A 17,988-nucleotide genomic window follows, 5' to 3' on the forward strand; every position below is an offset into this window, starting at 1 on the left:
CTTCGGTTTTGTCGAGCCCTGAATAGGGATAACCTATTCTGAATCTGCGAACAGCCGATCTATCAGTAATGGGTCGCTAGAGTAAATGGGTGTAGTGACCAATGGAGTCGGCCCCAATTTTTCTGAAGTTTAAATAATTCTTACAATCCAAAGCCAAGTCTCATGCTTCACAGTTGGGCATTTTTAGACAATAAAACACATATGGAATTCTATTTCGGCTGAACTAATGTCTGAATGGCAAACCTACTACACAAAATTGTGAGATTATAACCAATTGCTACCAGTGTTGGCGCTAGGATCATAATTTCGGGGGGAAAATCCCCCCTTCCGAATTTTTTTTTGGGGGGGATTTTTAAATTTGGGGGGGGGGGGATTTTTAAATTTGGGGGGGATACTAAAATTGAGCGTAAATTTAAACTTCTTCGATATAAAATGATGTTGTACTAGTTTTATGCATTAGCAAATGACAGTTGAGCATCAGTAGTACAAATTAAAAGCTGATAAAATCACCCCCAAAAAATATATGTATATTTTTAAGGGGAGGAAATCCCCCCCCCCCCCCCGACGATTTCCCCAATGCGGGATCGGCAAGAATAGTGCGGGAATCCCGCAATCGCGCTGCTTAGCGCCATCACTGATTGCTACTATTTGTTAATGTTCACAATTGTCACTACAACGCCCATTCGAAGTCACTGAAGTTCTGGATCAAAGAGAGTACTTTCGGATGGGTGCCATATCCTTTCTTGAGTTTCGATCCTTTGTCCGGATTTATCATCAAGAAACACCTACAAAATCGAAGAATAAAAAATGGACAGATATAATAGTGTACAGAATAGTACTTTGTCAAAATCCATCAAAGGATATATGCATGAGATCACTTTGAACAATTGTTGAGAGATTGATTGATAGATAGAGTGATGGATGCAGCGCAATCAAAATAGCCCTGATCAGCATGAAACTGGTATGAGCTACTGGTATTATCTTGGAAATCCGTTAAATACAATTACCCAAAGCTTGACATCAGCACCCACAAATGCGGATGAGTTTCCGGCTTGCGGGTGCACACAGCAAAGGCACACGCAAAAGTTTTGCGGGCAAAAACAAATTGTGTCCGACAGCACCTGACGTGTGCCCTAGGCTGCGTACAAACCATGCATCAGGTGTTGTCGTACACAGTTTTGTTTTGATGGTAAACCAACTTTCATGGATGTAGACGATGAGATTCCACCCACAAGGTTTTGCAGGTAATCAAAATCCCCTTAAGAAAATGAGCATTATTTTAGCTCATATTCAAATGATGGGTCAAATTTTTCTTTTTCAATGCATTCTGTGAGATATCCTGTGAGTTCTTCGAATGTATTCCAGATTAATAGCAATTTTAGACAGGATCCATGGCTCTCATAAAAAAAAATTAGGCAGGTCTTGTGATTGATAGGATTGATAGGATATTTTCTGGCCCTTTTTACCAGCTAAGGTCATATAGAGCCACCCAATTCTTTTTTATATCAGTTAGAGACACTGAGAGCTAAAATATATCACCCAGGTGGCTCCTGTAGACCCATAACCTTTAGGCCCACGTCTGGGTCGTATGTGACCCACCTTTTCCCCTGGCCACTCGAAACTGCCAGATGGTACCCAGAAATTTGAACAGCGGGATGCAGGCGCGTGACGACCCGCGCTGTTGCGAACACAAGGGGGCAGACTTCAGCATCCTCACAGCCATTGTCGCGCAAATCCCACCCTACTTGAGAGGTGTGGGCTAATGGTTGACCAGCTGTGGGAGAGCCTCGTCAGCAGCAGGCTGAGAGATGGACTGGATGGGAGTGGGGAAAAAATGAGCAGGGATGAGGTGGTTAGATGGTTGCCGTTTGGGAAGGCTGAGGTGGAAAGATTCTTTGGTTTAGGGATATGAGAAGGGTTTGGCAGGTGCCAACATGTGTGAGGGCTAGCCCGCTTCTTGAGGGGTGGAAGAAGTTGAAAGATGTCCCAATTCACAACCGATCTCATAAATTGCATATCACATGTTCGTATCTACTTTTTCAAATTGGATCGACCATTCATGTCCAACTCGAAGGCTTCTGGTTCGCCCAAATTCGCTCGTGGTTCATTCAAAATCTCTGTGCACCAACCAGGAACCCCTTTTCTCAAAATGTGACTCCTAATTCCAGCATAAAAAACCCACCATTGTTGCCCTTTCTTTCCAGGCATGGTTATTGACATACTGAGTGTACTGTACCTTTGAAAAAAAGTCCAAAGTTGCAGGTGCTCCTTCATTATATTCTATTCCGAAACAGTAGTAGGCTGAAAACAGCATTCCGAGGGCAGACAGGAATGACAAAATATTGCCAGCAACAACATGGCGGTCGATAACCAGCATCCATTTCTGGCAGTTAACATCTCACCTGAAAGTGAATAAATATATTTCTCATTCACCTCCTTTCAACAAGAACAAATTTGTGTTGAGATTCCAGCTGGGTATATTGTTCCTTTGGGTAGTCTGTCTTTTATCCTTTTAGGTTGCTGCAGTTGCAATATTCTTGCATGGATTTGGCTACTGTATTGATTGCTGACCTCAAGTGACCTTAAAACAACATAAAAAACTAGGCTTTTGAACTCCAAGTGGGGAACCTAAACTAAGTATAATAACAGTTAGGGATGTACCCGATCCAAAATTTTGAGATCCGGCCGGACCCGATTTTACCCGATAGAACGAACTATCCGGCCAGATCTCCGGCCGGATAGTATGAACTATCCGGTACACCCCTAATAACAGTCCCAAAAGTTGATATTCCCCAGATTTCATGCTTACAATAAGTGTCATAGACGCACACACAGCCACATGCCTGCAGAAATTAATTTCGCCATTGGCAAGAAATAACCCACATCAAATCTTGCAACCTTGTGTGAACTTGTCCTCCTGTTGTCTTTGTCATTTCAATTTGAAGTGAAGCATGTCACAGCTTCAAAATAATTTTTAGGTCTGATTTTTTTACTGTTGATCTGAAACAGTTCAGTAAATATTATTTCGTATTAGCTCATGAATTTTCAATACAGCCTTTAGGTTGACAAAAGGTTAAAGTCAATCTTATTCTACAGATAGAGTGCTTACCACAAGCAATCAGGAATGGAGTGTTTGGAAGATCCTTCTGCCTGTCTACATCATCTTTGGTGGTTGTAGGCTGAAATAGAAAATTAAATGAAAGAGAAATGTAAATCAAAACAAGGAGGCCTTAATTCTGACGAACCTTATAACATATTGATGAAATACACTGCAGCCTACAGACCTAGTGACCTTAAATCATTTTGATTTTTGTCTTTAGTGTCCCGTAAGTTATTGATCCCCTTATTGTTCCAAATTGTAACTTGTGCAATTGTGCTTTTGCTATCAGTGCCCTCAACTATTCACCAGAATCAAGAAATCGCATCAATCATTGAGCAGTAGTAGTAACACTGTATGCCATCATTGCAAATTTGCGTAAACCTGCATTGCAACATTCATCCACCATGCACTTTGACTCATTTCGGCTTTTCATTGTTGATGACACATGTAAAGCTATGTATAGTATTTTTGAAGGAACTCGATGATATTGTAGCCTAATTAAAGATTGATCAAATACGTCAGTAGCTATATTTACTAATAATATCGCTCAACAGCGATAAAATATATGTTGCATCATTTGTTATTTGAAAGTTTCACAATGGGCAGGACGGTTCTCTTTGCAGAGAAATTACTGTAAGATCAGCAGAGGGTGAAATTTGATGACTTTGGAGAAGTTGCAGATCACATACTGGATGAGCAAAAATTATTACTACTCACTGAGCAAATATTGAATAAAACCCTGCCAGAAATTATTTATCTGGTATCGCTTTATAAATTGCAAACTTCAATATTTGAATAGCATTTTTACTGAATGTAATTTCACATCATTTAGGGGAAATAGTGGGTTTCATTTAGAGAGGACAGAGGCCATGATTCTAGCAATATTTCATGTTTTGTTTGTGACTTACAAGACCTTGGAGGGGGCAGTTTTTATCACCAGATGCCATTTTCACTGGCAGGGAGATCCCTCTCCCACCCCTCACACCAGTTCCTTTATGGTTGATATGCATTGTTAACAGACAGGAGGCCTAATTTAAAAAAAAGTCTATTGCTGGCAATAGCACTTTTTTCAATTGCATAACCATGTGTGGGCAAATCAGGTTTACTCCGGGTTTGACTCACCTCCATAACAGTCACAAGGCATCCTGGTTCCTCTCCAAAGTACTTCATTAACAGAATGACAAGACCAGGAACCTCGGGCGAATCATTCCCCAGTTCTGCTTTGCTGCGTTCAATGTTGCATATTGTTCGTTGAAGCTGCTGCTTCCCGCAATCCTGCATAAAGTGTCTGACCTTTCTGCCTTTTGACTCGTATGCCTTCTCCAAACCTTCTTTGACATTCATTCCTACAAGTTCCTTGAAGTGAATTGCTAGCCCTTTCTCCTCGAGTTAATAGGGTCATTCTACTTGGGAGTTCAGGGATGGAGTACTTCCCAGATAATATGTCTTCTCTCTGTAGGTAGTAGGTAAGTTGCATACCCTCAGCATCAACTTCCTTTCCAATCTGAAATGAAGCCTTCATCTGGCCCTCCTTTTAGCCAACATTTCTACTGTCTGCCCAGTGGGCAGCTCTTGGGGACTAAAGTTGATACAACCATACTGGTCTGTTTTCTTCTTCTTTGTCGGTGGCTGTGCAGCATTTTCCGGCTCCACTGGCCTTTTTGCACTATCATAATCCCTCCAATTCTGGTTATATACCCTTTGTTGGATGTTTTTTAGGAGGGAATCATACCCGGTACCAATTGTTAGGCTTCCAATCACGTCCTTAAATGACTTAGGATAACGCAGAACAATCTTCTCTGCGATATGACTCAGTTGGCTTTTACTTGGCTTCCGAGTTATTTTTTGTAGATCGTCAACCAAGATCCGGATCATTTCCCGCCGCTGAGATGGCTTCGGCCTTTCTTGGTTTTCTAAGGATTTCATCATAGGTTTGCTGAATTTCGTCCATGGAATTGTGTATCCCCTCGACCAATCAGCATGCTGTGATACACATGCTACCCGACGGAGAGAATGTTCCGCTGCAGGATGCCTGAGAACTTGAAGAGACTGGACGATCTTCAGTTGACTCATCAGATGAGCTCACTGTAAAGGATAACAGAGGAATGCATTAGTGAATTGATGGTAAGGTCCGTCGATATATCGATATATCCAGTATTGAACCCCATACGGATATTATCGATATTGAATTTTGCTCATACCGATACATAGTAAACATCGATATATAGTGATACATATCATATACATATCGATATATATGGTATGTACCGGTTCCGTATCTCCTAAATATTGGTATATACCGACCATATCGATATATAGTGTATGTACCGGTTCCGCAAAATTTCGCGTATTATAGTAAACATCGATATTTTATTGATGTATATTCATGTATATTGATTTTAGTGTGTGTACCGGTTCCGCAAAATTTCACAGGAAAAAAACTATATACAGGATATTATTGATATTTTCTTGTCAATTTTTAGCGATACCAACGGACCTTAATTGATGGCCAAATGACTCCTGCTAAGAGTGTTTCCTCTCTAGTGACTGACAAATCTAAAACAAATCTAAATGCTTAATGCTATGCACATTGCACTACAGTGTACACTTAGTATACCTTAGAAGGGTAACTCTGACCCACTCGAAAAAAGTTTTGTCCCCAAATTTTTGGGAAAGTTTTATTTTGACAGTTTCCAATCAGAATCAGACATACTTAGGACTACCTATTCCCATGCTATATAATGGTATGTGTATCTAGGATTGCAGTTAACCACCCTGCCCGGCTGCCCTAAAGAATTGCTTAATTTTTCGAGCCGGAAATTAAAATCTTGCAAAATTTTAACTCCATTACCCAGATGGTGTGTATTTACTTACAAGAAGTTTTATGTCCTGCAAGGTTTGTCAATTATTCACAAAAAAAGTAAATCATAAACTGGTTACTGTGATGTATATACATACATACAGTAGTTTTCAATTTTTATAAAAATATACACAATTACAGTCACTTCAACTTTCCCACTCAAAATGTATTCGAGCTGGTTTCCGCCATACAGATTGATAGTAGAGACGAACTGGAGTCAAATTGTCACAGAAATTATCCTGGCCTCTTGAAAATTTATATTCCTCATATTTTTCCTGAATGATGTGAAATTACATTCAGTAGAAATGCTATCCAGATATCGAAGTTGAAGTTATTAGGCAGTACCAGTTACATTTTAAAACCTTTATATAGTATGCCCCCCCCCCCCCAAAAAAAAAAAACCTCTTGGAGTGCTACTTTGCAATACCCCACAATTACAATATGTGGGCCAAAGTTACCCTACTTAATGCACAAATGTTAATTACATTATGTCTGCATACACACATGACATCATAAAAAATATTACAAATGATAACCTAATATACAGTGGCACCAGGCTTCCCACAAGCTTAATTCAGCCTTGCCCATGGGGTAACTTTGCCCACCTCAAGATAAATCAAGAAAAAATATCAATATAATCTGAAATAAAAAAAGCCGCCAAAGCATTTCGTCCTATGGTATATAGGTAATTACTAATGAGGCTATCATGACATCTCTTTGGGGTAATTTGAGTTTTGAGACTGCACTTTATAGTACACTGTATGTATAAGCAAAATCGCCCTGAGGGGGGTTAATCGCAATCAGTCATCGCTTATTTCCTACCCTGTTCATGTTTAGTTTTGTGGGATGTATTAAATCACTCATGACGTGTCAACCATCGTTACATCACAGAAAAGATGGAAATCTTTGATTTGATCTCTGGAAAACATCTCATAACAGCATAGTAAATACATAGCATACAATAAATACTGTACAGTAGGCTTGCATTCGATCAATCTGTATTTTTATCTGAGCTTTCTAGGAAATTTAAAAGTAAATGATTCACACACCTTTTTTCTTCCAACCGTGGATCAGCTTCCGAATCTGAATCGACTTCAGCATAGACAAATCATTAGACTCCACAAACGCAAGGTCGTCAGGCCCCTCTACCCCAACTTCATCACACAGATGCGCTGTAATCGAGGATACCTCATCTTCAGAGATGTTACTGAGGATTCCGCGTATTGCGGACTTGATGTCGTCAATCATTTTAAGGACAGTTCCTATATGAAACCACAAGAAATAACATGTTTCAGTGGGACTACAGGAGCATTTCTTCTTCCATATGCAGACAGAGAGTAGTAATCAAGAAGCTCCTTGCTGTTTATACAAACAAATCTTTCTGGTGTGCTGGGGAAGGGTTTTTCGTTTCGCTGCGTGCGGGTCGTCCTTTTGTAGTTTTTTTAATGTTTCGGGGGGGGGGGGGTGTTGGCCGTTTTTGTCGCTGCAGGTCGGCGGGCGTATTTTTTTGGGCTTGCTTGACCTGAGTTTCGTTGTTCAGAATGGGATGGTTCGGTAGTGCCGTTTGGCCGTGACGTTTTGTATTCCGCATGGCGGATCATGTAAAAAGCACAAATCTTTTACTGATATCAGTAGGTTCTAGTGAAAATACACGCAAGTCCATGTTCAGAATTGACTGGTGAACCCTTGCAACAAAGTACACTTGTGAGTTGTCCTTTATTACTGCAAACAATAAACCCTTGTCATCTTTACCAATAACAATGTAATCCCTCTTTTTGTACTTTGTTCCTTGAAAAGTAAGCTCATTAAGTAACTTGATCCGCAACTGTTGCATTAAGTACGTTCATACACCCTTGTAGTGCTTCTGCATACGTTTCTAAATGTAATGGAACTGTTCGTTTTGCATCAATAGGCACAGGGAAGAAAGTCCCAACACACATGTAAGATTGTCATCAACTATTACAATGTAAGAGACAAGTTCTTAAAGTTATGCAAATGACGCACACATCTCACACACCTCAGGTCGAGTGTGAATCACATGTTACTATTACTCCTTTGCGATGAAAATGATTTTTAAGTACTTTGGACAGGAAAAGTTGCTAAGACCATTGATTTATGATCTCTTGAACTAAATGGTATTGACATAGCTGGCGTGCAGCATCCAGTAAAGGGTGCCTTAAGTTTGTTGCTGGTGATAATCTTGGATCGCATTGTATCGGTGGATTCGTAGAAAACTTCAGTAGTACTCCATGTTGGTGTAGGTGGTGCTCAGTTACAAATACAGAATTTCATGACGACCCATGTGCTGTTGGTCTCATTCGAAATGAAAACAATTATAATAGAGCATTGCAACATATTCAGGATCAGGACATGAGAATTGTACAGGGGATCAAGTTCGACTCCATGTTTAATGAACTGGAATATTTTCATGTATAATCAGGTTTGCCACCTTCTCTTGGTCATGATCTTGGGTCAGATAGAAACAATCAACCAAGTAAAGTTAATCCAAATGGCGAAAACTTGGGCGGACAGGCTGGCTGTTTTTTCTTCAGCTACATGATATGGTGGAACTTCTATGTGCTCCTAGTATTGATGAGGCTCAAATTGCTAATTTGAGTTTTCTTATCGAGGAGTACTTGGAGTCGCGTCACCGACCATTTCCAGAGCGTAGAATGCGACCAAAGCATCATTTTCTAAACCATTACGCTATGCTGACACTGTAGTTCGGTCCTCTAATTCGAACATGGACTATGAGGTTTGAGAGTAAGCATTCCTATTTCAATAGATACAATATGTGGGTCAAAGTTACCCTACTTAATGCACAAATGTTAATGACATGTCTACATACACACATGACATCATAAAAAATATTTAAAAATGACATTATTGTAATGGTGGAAAATTTCCTAAGAAATGACCCGTCTTTCCACTTGCTCCCCATCTGAGAGACAAAATCCTTCCTGTCGCCTAGGGGTGAAATTTGTCTAGCCACCCCAAGATGTGTAACACATGTCAAAATTGCAACATTGCAAAACAACTTTTCAACAAACAACATATATTACATATACTTTTTATACATAATACATACTGTACATATACAAGTGGTTGATGCTATGCAGACGTCATTGAAATAAGTTTCAACGTTTCAGGTTTAAACCCTTCAACAATGGAAAAAAACTAAGAAGAACATATTATTTTTGAAACCGTGCTGTTAAAATCACGCCTGTCCCATAATGTCGCTACTTATTTCTGGTGTGAGGAGATATATGTGTCAATGGGTATACAGTCTGTCCCAGAGAAAATGCTTTGAATTGCACAGATAGTGCTTACTGTGTAATAAAGTGGAAATTGCATTGAATTATTGCAACTAAGATCAGGTTAGCCTTTCAGTTTAATTTTGATGGATGAGTCGGCAGATGACAGCCAAATAGATCTGGAAGACACCGGAATAAATCCACTTCACGGCAGGTTTTCGTATATGTAGACATTAAACATGCTATATTTTCATGATAACATACATGTACATACATGCACATAAACGCACATAGGCGCGCGCATATGCCATACACAAACCAATGCATTCACACACACAAAATTAAACTTATAAATGTTACACATTGTTACCTGGTTTGTGTCGGGTTTGTGGCCATACACATTGAAGGCTGGGATGGCCAGCTGAACATTCTGCATGGTGTTCTCTTCAGTGTTGGCCTGTCTTGATCTCTTTAGTTCAGAAGAAAAAAAACATTTGTCAAATTGCAAGTCTACTTATACTTCAGAATAAAGAAAAAAGTTTGATTACCATTAACCATGATGCAGCTTTTGTACAGTTCCATTCATCAGATAATAAATAAAGAACCATTTAAGGTACCACAAAATGAGGTGTTGCCTGACTTTGTGAGCACTATTTACAAACATTCATCCGCTTAGAGTACATGTGAAATGCTCCTGGTCCACAAACATGTTGAATTATAAGTGTACTCTTTGTTTGTGTTATCGTATTTGTAAAATATAAATTTCTACTAAAGGCTTTGCTGAAACATATCAAATTGGACTTGGGTTATTTTATGGTGTTATTGTGTTATCAACCCATCATTTCTTCTAGGTGGTACTTCAAATCAAATACAAACTCATAAATTTCTATGCCAGTGGGTGAAAAACTACCAAAACTGTGGAAGTTGCCAACTCTGCAAAATTTCAGGTGCCCAGATTGGCTAAATGGAGCTTTAACAGAGTCCGGTAAATTGAGGTTAACTGTATCTTTGCGGCACATACTTATTTGCTCAACTTGAGATGTGCTTGTAATTTGCATGCAATGTCATATAGGATGTACAACTTCCTATCCTCTGGCTCCCATTCCATGTAAGTGTTGGATTAGGTAAACGGCATTCCCTAACGTTGTTGGTTTTTGTGTTTGCTGCATCTGAACACGACCTCTGAGATTTTCCCCTTTTTTTGGCCTTCTCAGGTCGGCTTGAACTTACATTTACACCCTGGCGTTTCACAACATTTTTTGGGGGTTTGTAGATCTTGCATATAGGAGCTGCTTGTTACAACAACAGTTTCAATGGATTTCCTCTTCGGTCTGATGCGTGGGCGCTCGTAATGAGGTAGTGGCATTAAGCTCTCAAATGTAACCCTGCTGGTGTCTGCTTGGTTAACTTCAACTTGGACAGACCTTTGGTTGTTCTGACCCAGCTGGCCTGCATCTTGAGGCTGTTTCTGTTTCAACTTGTGTACCTAGGGCATCCTGACTTTGGAGCGGCTCCTGATCGATCTCTGCATCTTGAGACAGCTCCTGATCATTCTCTGCATCTTGAGGCAGCCCCTGACCAATCTTTGCATCTTGAGGGTGCCCCTGACCAATCTCTAAGCTGCTCCTGATCAATCTCTGCATCCGGAGTCTGTTCTGCAGCATCAATTTCTGCTCTTTCTGATGTCATGGCAGGTATGAATGCCGCTTCATCGTCCATTACTCCACCTCGATCAATTGGGTACAGACCACAACCCCTGAATCCATTAATAGCGTTTCTGATAGATGCGGCACTCTCCCACGTTTTGGGAAAAAGCTGTCCAAAAAACACGTTTCCCCTGCAGAGATGAGATGATTCAACATCCACGTGTTCGTTACATGGTCCCACTTCTTTTTTCATCGGGCCAAAAACTGACCGATCAAGGGGTTGAAGGCGGTGCGTCGTGTGCGGCGGGAGGGTCAAGGTAGGGATTAAGTTTTCTTTGGCATATTGTAGTGTGGCTAGACTACACTCATGTGACTTGTGCCCATCTAACACGGGCAGTATTGGTCCTGCAGTTGTGTGCTGGCGGAAAGGTTTCAGCCAGTCGAGGAAAAGTGATTATTGATGTAACCGCTTTTGCTCATGCCATATTTGCTGGTAACCCATCCGCTAGGTAGTCCTGTCTCCTTTTCCCTTTGTAAATCACAAATGGGGGTATGAAAGATCCAGTTCCATTGTATGCAGCTACCACAGTTACCGTTTCCCCTTTCTCTGCATTGGAGATCTTAAAAACAGCACGCTTTCCTTTGGGGGAAATAATTTTCTGCGCCCTATTTATCAATTGGAAACCGGTCTACTTTTTACGTGCAAAGAAAACGGACACGGACCAAAGGTCAACAAAACCAAAAGCAATCCCAGTCTGTTTAACAACCACCAAAACCCAACTCCAAACCACAAACAGACACCCCCACCCATAATATGTAACGACCACAAACAGACACCCCCACCCATAATATGTAACGACCACACAACCCCCCCCCCCCCCCCCACACACACCTAACAACTAACTCACTCCAAATTTCCGGCTACTCGTAGCCGGTCACTTTCCCAAAACGCCCAGTGTCTGCACAACAACCTGTTCAGACATGTCCAGAGGGAGATTAAGGACTGTCACCCACACCGAACTGTCACACGGTGTGACCTTCAGTTCCTCAACTCCCTCCAACACCTGGACGCTGAAGCGCGTCAACCTCTCGAGAGACCTTTAAATCAACAGAACGCAAAACTGACAAACTTTTCCGGGACGACCTTAGCCTCCGCCAAAAAACTCAACAATACGAATTTGCTGTCACGGTGAGCCGCAATGACAGCTAGGGGTGTGGCAAGCCACTACAAACTATTGAAAGACCAACGTATAAAAACACAAAGTGTGTGGTCAACGAAAAGTGGAGAGCAGCCGAAAACACGTCCGCACTCCACGAAAACCAACGTTGGAAGCCGGTTTCGTCCATGTTGAATATCCTCGATATCTGATTTCTTACCCCAAGTTCTCCTGCAACTTTGTCAAGGAGATCAAAATATTTAGTCACAACTACTCTATTAAAACCCATCGCCTGGCCTGAGACAGGCCTGGCCCTCTTAGATCCGGGTTACTTTTCAGGAAACCATTCAGCCTCTCTTCTCCAGCCATCTCACTTTCCTTTTCATTAAAATGCTCATCCCTAATGTTGTGTATCTTAGCAAATTAAAAAGTCCAATCTAGTGAGACCAAAGCCCCTAGAATCCATGTTAACGAGGTATTCTTTTAGCTGCTGCTCATTTTCAGCACCTAGAGCAGGGGATCAATGGCGTTTTCAGCCTACGGCGTAGAGTGGCTTCTGGAAATCCGAAAGTTTTTGTTTCCATTGCTGCTGCAAGTGATTCATTTCCCCCCAATGATTGTCTGTTTTCGTTTGTATCGTCTTGGCATCTGCAGGAAAGCAAAAAAAAATATTTCAGTTTTCCACACAATATTGGGGGAGGGGGTATTGGATTTATGGGCTACACACTATTAACCCTAACCCCTACATAAGCCACAACCCTAACCCCCTACTCTAATCCTAAAAGGGGAACGGTATATCAATTGTAATATCAGGCCAAGGCCCACATTTTCCCCATGCCACACACCCTCTTGTGCTGTTGCCTATTATTAATGATAGTATGACTAGGCTAGGCCTTGTGCTGTAGCTTAATGTTAGGAACCTAATCCTCGTACGCTAGCTTATAATGTTAGGGGCCTAGGCTAGGCCTAGTAATGTAGCCTAATGTTAGGGGCATAGGCCTAGCCTATGTGAGACCTATAACCATATTTCACATTCAACAATGCTTGGTGATTAGGCTTAGGGTCACTGTCATATCAATGTCAAATCATACAACTATTTATTTAGCCCCAGAAATATCCTAATTGTTTGTTTCTTGTTATTCGTTTGATTTCTTCGTTCATCATGCATGACTTCAGCTTCATTCAGTGTGCGTCATTTTCCCCAGTCAACCCTTCGTCATTTCACCTCCCCCTCCTTTTGGGTACCTATCTTTATCTGCATCATTTTCTGTAAGAATACTGAAAATGACAGCCTTACCATCACTGCAGTGCTGTGGTAAAACTAAACGAACGTTGTCAACAAGTTATCATATGTAAGGGTGATCCAATGTCATTTCATGGGGAAAATACTGAACTCTTTTATTCAACCAATATTTTTAGGGGGCTGCTATAAAATTCACCTTTTTTTACTCGTGGAATCTGACAAGTTCTTTCTTCTGACCATCACCTCTGTTTGGTATATGAATAGCCTACACATTAGGGATTTCCCCTACAGTGAATTGAAAATGATGGCGCTACTTCGTTTTCCATCATTAGGCCGGAGGCTTATTTTGCGTCATTTTCCCCCGCGTGCCATTTTCCCCTGACTTACTGTAAATATTATTTGTAAAATTTTAACAGGAAAATCATGAGAAATGAACAATATATGTTTTAGTAAATTTTTACCCATGACCTTTGTTAAAGGAAATCCATTTCCGTTAGCAATCTAAAAATTGAAAATAAAAATACTTTGCCGTTTGAGAGACGAAATCTGGCCTTTAAATCAATTGGGACTCCCACAAAAAAAAGCAAAAGTAATGTTGCTTGGGTTGCAATCAAACTTATCCACATATTTTTCTGTCTCCTCATTCAAAATATTGTGGTGATGGTCCACCCCCCCCCCCTCCACACCTCATGGTCCTTTCTCAAGCAGTAATCCATCCACACTGTACTATGTAACCAGATTTTGAAATATGATTTAGGAAAATTGTGCACTAAAGTATGCTGAAATCTGTCAAAATTTGTAAAATGGAACTAACAGTTGTGACCAATAAATTTGTTCGGATGCACTTATATTAATTTTGTTGATATGAACCTACCAAAGAAGTCACATTTTTGCAGTAAATATGAAGCCATTAATGTTTGGCCCTAATTTCTGCTACATACACACAATGTGCATTATACAATCTAAATTTTTTAAATTGAATGTAAATATTTTTCACTTAATTTTTCTTAAATCCTGCAAATTTTGTTAGTTGTCACTAACAGTTGTGTTCTACTCAAAAGTTCGCATCCACTTATACCAAATTCTAGACTGCTGAATAATTCACATAAAGTTGCTCAAAAACTTGAGAGAATTTCTTGCTCATTTCTGTTGCACTTGCTGCACACAACTTGTGAAATTTAGATTATCCATATCTTTCTAAATTTTTTTTTGGGCATTAGAATTTCATTAAGTTTGTAAAACAATAGTTAGAATTGTTAACAAAACAAATGTTCGCATTCATTTATATCAAATTTGTCTACTTTAATTGACTAGCTGATTAATCTAGACCTTAATTATATTCCTATTTTATCATAATCCTGCTGTACTTACCATACTGTACTCTCCCACTTCACCAGTGTCGTAGTGCACTGTTAATAACCTGTTTACATCAACAATTCTGATTCTATCAGAGACATCAACATTAAATGACATGAGTAGCCTGGTGTTTTAAACTCATGTACAATATTTCCCTCCATGTTGTATCTAATAGCTCTCTGATAGCCTGTAGATATAAACAGAATATCTCCATAAACTGTTATATCTATAGGATAATCATGTCTTTGTAATCCTTCCAAGGTGATTCTCTTGATGTCATTTAAACTATTCGAAAATTAGAAGGCAAAGTTTCACATATTAACCTCACATCTGTAATCCCTTTTATATATGAACATACCTTCCTCGACTGCTTCTTTGGTGAACCTATCATTTTGACCTGTAGAAATAGGATGTATTTATAATAGTGAATAATTGAGAATTGAAAATCCAGTAACTTCTCTGTTTTGTGATGATCAATTTGACCTTTGTTTCCAACATTCATTCTTTCAAAAGTCCAATAGAAAATAGCACAAGCACATGTGAAACAGAAATGGGAGGGGGCAATATCAATTCAAGGAGAATAGGTAGGTGGGAGATACATTTTTACTTTCTGTACAGTATGCAATGCAGTACAATATGCATCCTGCAAAGATTCCCAACAAAAACTGCCTGAGCAGTAGAAATTGCCACCAGACATTTCTTAAATCGGCAGGAAAAACGGTTTATATTTGAAATGTTTCTTAAGCTGACGTCCCACTTTTAAGGAAAATTCAACTGCTCAGGCAGTTTTTATTGGAAATCTTTGCCGGGTGAACATTTATAGCTGATACCGCTCGACCCAGCTTTCGATAACGGGCGCTTTTCCCCCGTTCTGGTGAACGATTTCGTCCTTGCTTCACCATGGCGGCTACTCAGATGTCTAACAACACTCCTTTTGTTAGATGAATATTCGCAGCAGGTACACTTATGTTTTTTACCACTAGTGGAATGTTTTTCCTTACAATGTTTTTCTAAGTCAGAAACGGTTTCGTAGCGTTCTTGTTTCTTAGTAGTGTTATGAACAGCTCAGTTTGATTCGCTCTAACGAATCGTTGTTCTAGAGAATTCACCACTTTTTCTTCGCTTTTCCTCTTCCATATCAGCAAGAACGGATTGAGCTGGCCCCCTCAAGCTCTTAGCGGCAAGCTGTAACGCTTTCATTTTTTAATTCTAACCATTCAGCTCTGCAATCAGTTCGAATTGAAAGATATAATCTTCCCGAGGGGTGGAACCATCAAGATGGTGCCTGTATACCCTTTCTCCTCTACTATGACCGGAAATACATCATTCTGCGGCACTCTCATTCTCGACTGGTCACCATCATGAGCTCGTTTCCATGTTGGCATCCTTAGCCCTCCCCAGCCCTCCTGTTATATCGCCGATGCGTTCGAGGGCCCTCTTTATCCATGTCCCACCTGTCTACAGCGTACAGCGGCCCGTTTCGTTAGAAGTGCCATCGAAGAGCGGTAACGGTAATTCGTCTCTCTTATCATTCCTGACTCTTATCATCTGACTGGACCTTGTTGTCAAATCTTGGCATAAACTACAGATGACAACTTTAGCACGAGTTGATACCAGTCGACACATCAATTCGAGGTACCTTGACTGAATAATGTTGTGCGACTCCTTCTGCACGTTATTGGTGCCTACCTGGACCACAGCCACCTCCTTCTCATTTGACAACATTTTGTTTACCCTTTTACTGACATCCTGGGCTTTGGCACCTGGCAAACACCCTTTGCCCTTTACCCTTTTTGCTTTATCCGCCCTGCAGAACTCTCGGTCTACATACCGTACTATTGAATCCCCACACAATACCATTCTTCCTTTAGACTTCTCCCGTCTCCCCACTGACCGCTGTTTTCGACCACACTACCATCGTCAATCAGATCACAATATCAACGTACTTCGTCCACTACTAACCACTCACTATTTCCCTCCTGGGATGGTTCGGTAGTGCCGTTTGGCCGTGACGTTTTGTATCCCGCATGGCGGATCACGTAAAAAGCACTGCAAAAATCCCTTTCTACAGCTGCACTACTTACAGTCCTACTATTCCCGAATTCAGTCCATTCGCAATAATAGACCGTGGGGGGCATAAGGCAAAAATCCCTTTAGTTTTTGAGTTCCGTAGTCCACCTTTAATAATTCCCTAATAATTTCCTAATAAAAGTGTTGCTTAGAACACCCTAAAATAAAAATCACTTTGTTCCACCAAAATTTCGCGGACGTTAAGGAGAAAACGGCGGTAAAAGAATACTGGAAATAAAGGGCGCCCTCTACATTTAAATGTCAATAACAGGTTTGGGGTTATAACCACACATATATTCAGTTTGTCCATACACACTCATAGTGTAAAAGCAAGCTTACACATAATGTAGATTCGAGGATTGACATAACTTAATGTGTGAACATGAAATGCAATGTTAATGTTACCTTGAATATGCCAGTAGTTATGCCAGTGGTGCACCTTTAATAACTACTCCTTCATTTTCTCACAGCATGTGCTATATGGAGAACACAGACATTGTCAATGTGACAATTGTTAAGCTTAAATGTTCACTCTGAAAAGGGTATTTACAACAAATTTATGTGATGTTATAGTTTAGAAACATTGCAATTGGCAGTGTCGACTTGTCGGCACAGGCCGATTTATTGAGGGGAATCTCAAAAACTGTTCCCCACGATGTCAATGATATTTTGGGGGGCGAAATAACCACTGTTGAGCTTTGGAAGGCGCTTTCGAAGATGAAGAATGGCAAGTCCCCGGGTTCGGACGGGCTTCCGAGGGAGTTCTACCGAACCTTCTGGGCATTAATAGGACCCGACCTCAGAGCCGTCTTCGAGGACGCCTTCCAAAACGGACTGTTAAACCAAAGTCAACGTCTGGGCATGATTACTTTGCTGCCCAAGTCTGGGGACCCCCTAGACCCTCATAACAAGCGTCCAATCACCTTGTTAAATGTAGACTACAAGTTGTTGGCTAAGGCTTTGTGCAACCGCCTTGCACTGGCTATGCCGCATCTTGTGGGTGATCTCCAAACTTGTGCAGTGAAGGGTCATTGCATCCAGCAAAACTTGTGGTTGATGCGCGACTTGACCGACTTTGTTATTGAACGAGATCTGCCATGTGCATTGGTGTCTCTGGACCAGCAGAAGGCCTTTGACATGGTGGATCGGGGGTTTTTAATGAATGTATTGGAGACGTTTCAGTTGCACCCGGTTTTTCGTAAATGGATTTCTGTTTTGTATCAGGACAGTTTCAGTTCTGTTATCGTAAATGGGTTTTGTTCGGAGGTTTTTAACGTGGAGAGGGGGGTGCGCCAGGGGTGC

The 17,988-nt window shown here is 40.7% G+C and overlaps 2 protein-coding genes across 3 annotated transcripts; both read right to left on the minus strand.

Moving 5' to 3' along the window:
• Nucleotides 1–539: 539 nt before the first annotated feature.
• On the minus strand, nucleotides 540–6,741 carry LOC139977836 (uncharacterized). Of its 2 annotated transcripts, XM_071987522.1 has the most exons (4): nucleotides 4,223–6,741; nucleotides 3,110–3,179; nucleotides 2,237–2,402; nucleotides 540–785 (listed from the first exon to the last, which is right to left on the minus strand). In XM_071987522.1, exons 1-3 carry the CDS (start codon nucleotides 4,442–4,444, stop codon nucleotides 2,281–2,283), a joined length of 414 nt encoding a protein of 137 aa, XP_071843623.1. In that variant the 5' UTR covers nucleotides 4,445–6,741; the 3' UTR covers nucleotides 540–785; nucleotides 2,237–2,280. The 2 variants fall into 2 exon arrangements, with proteins under 2 accessions (XP_071843623.1, XP_071843625.1); XM_071987524.1 differs by lacking the exon at nucleotides 2,237–2,402.
• Nucleotides 4,619–7,208, minus strand: LOC139977392 (uncharacterized). The gene is made up of 2 exons (XM_071986689.1): nucleotides 7,010–7,208; nucleotides 4,619–5,181 (listed from the first exon to the last, which is right to left on the minus strand). The coding sequence occupies exons 1-2, from the start codon at nucleotides 7,206–7,208 to the stop codon at nucleotides 4,619–4,621; spliced, it is 762 nt and encodes a 253-aa protein (XP_071842790.1).
• Between the last annotated feature and the right edge of the window lie 10,780 nt (nucleotides 7,209–17,988).

This window comes from Apostichopus japonicus, chromosome 12, assembly GCF_037975245.1.
Source record: "Apostichopus japonicus isolate 1M-3 chromosome 12, ASM3797524v1, whole genome shotgun sequence".
Lineage (NCBI taxonomy): Eukaryota > Metazoa > Echinodermata > Holothuroidea > Aspidochirotida > Stichopodidae > Apostichopus > Apostichopus japonicus.

Bases quoted from the DNA above. Each gene is read 5' to 3' on its own strand.
- LOC139977836 (XM_071987522.1), bottom strand. From the start codon at position 4,444: ATGAATGTCAAAGAAGGTTTGGAGAAGGCATACGAGTCAAAAGGCAGA. The intron at 3,180-4,222 runs GTGAGTCAAACC...TTTCTATTTCAG, and splicing joins GCCTTGTGACTGTTATGGAG to CCTACAACCACCAAAGATGA. The intron at 2,403-3,109 runs GTAAGCACTCTA...ATTCACTTTCAG, and splicing joins TCCATTCCTGATTGCTTGTG to GTGAGATGTTAACTGCCAGA.
- LOC139977392 (XM_071986689.1), bottom strand. From the start codon at position 7,208: ATGATTGACGACATCAAGTCCGCAATACGCGGAATCCTCAGTAACATC. The intron at 5,182-7,009 runs GTGTGTGAATCA...CTTTACAGTGAG, and splicing joins CCACGGTTGGAAGAAAAAAG to CTCATCTGATGAGTCAACTG.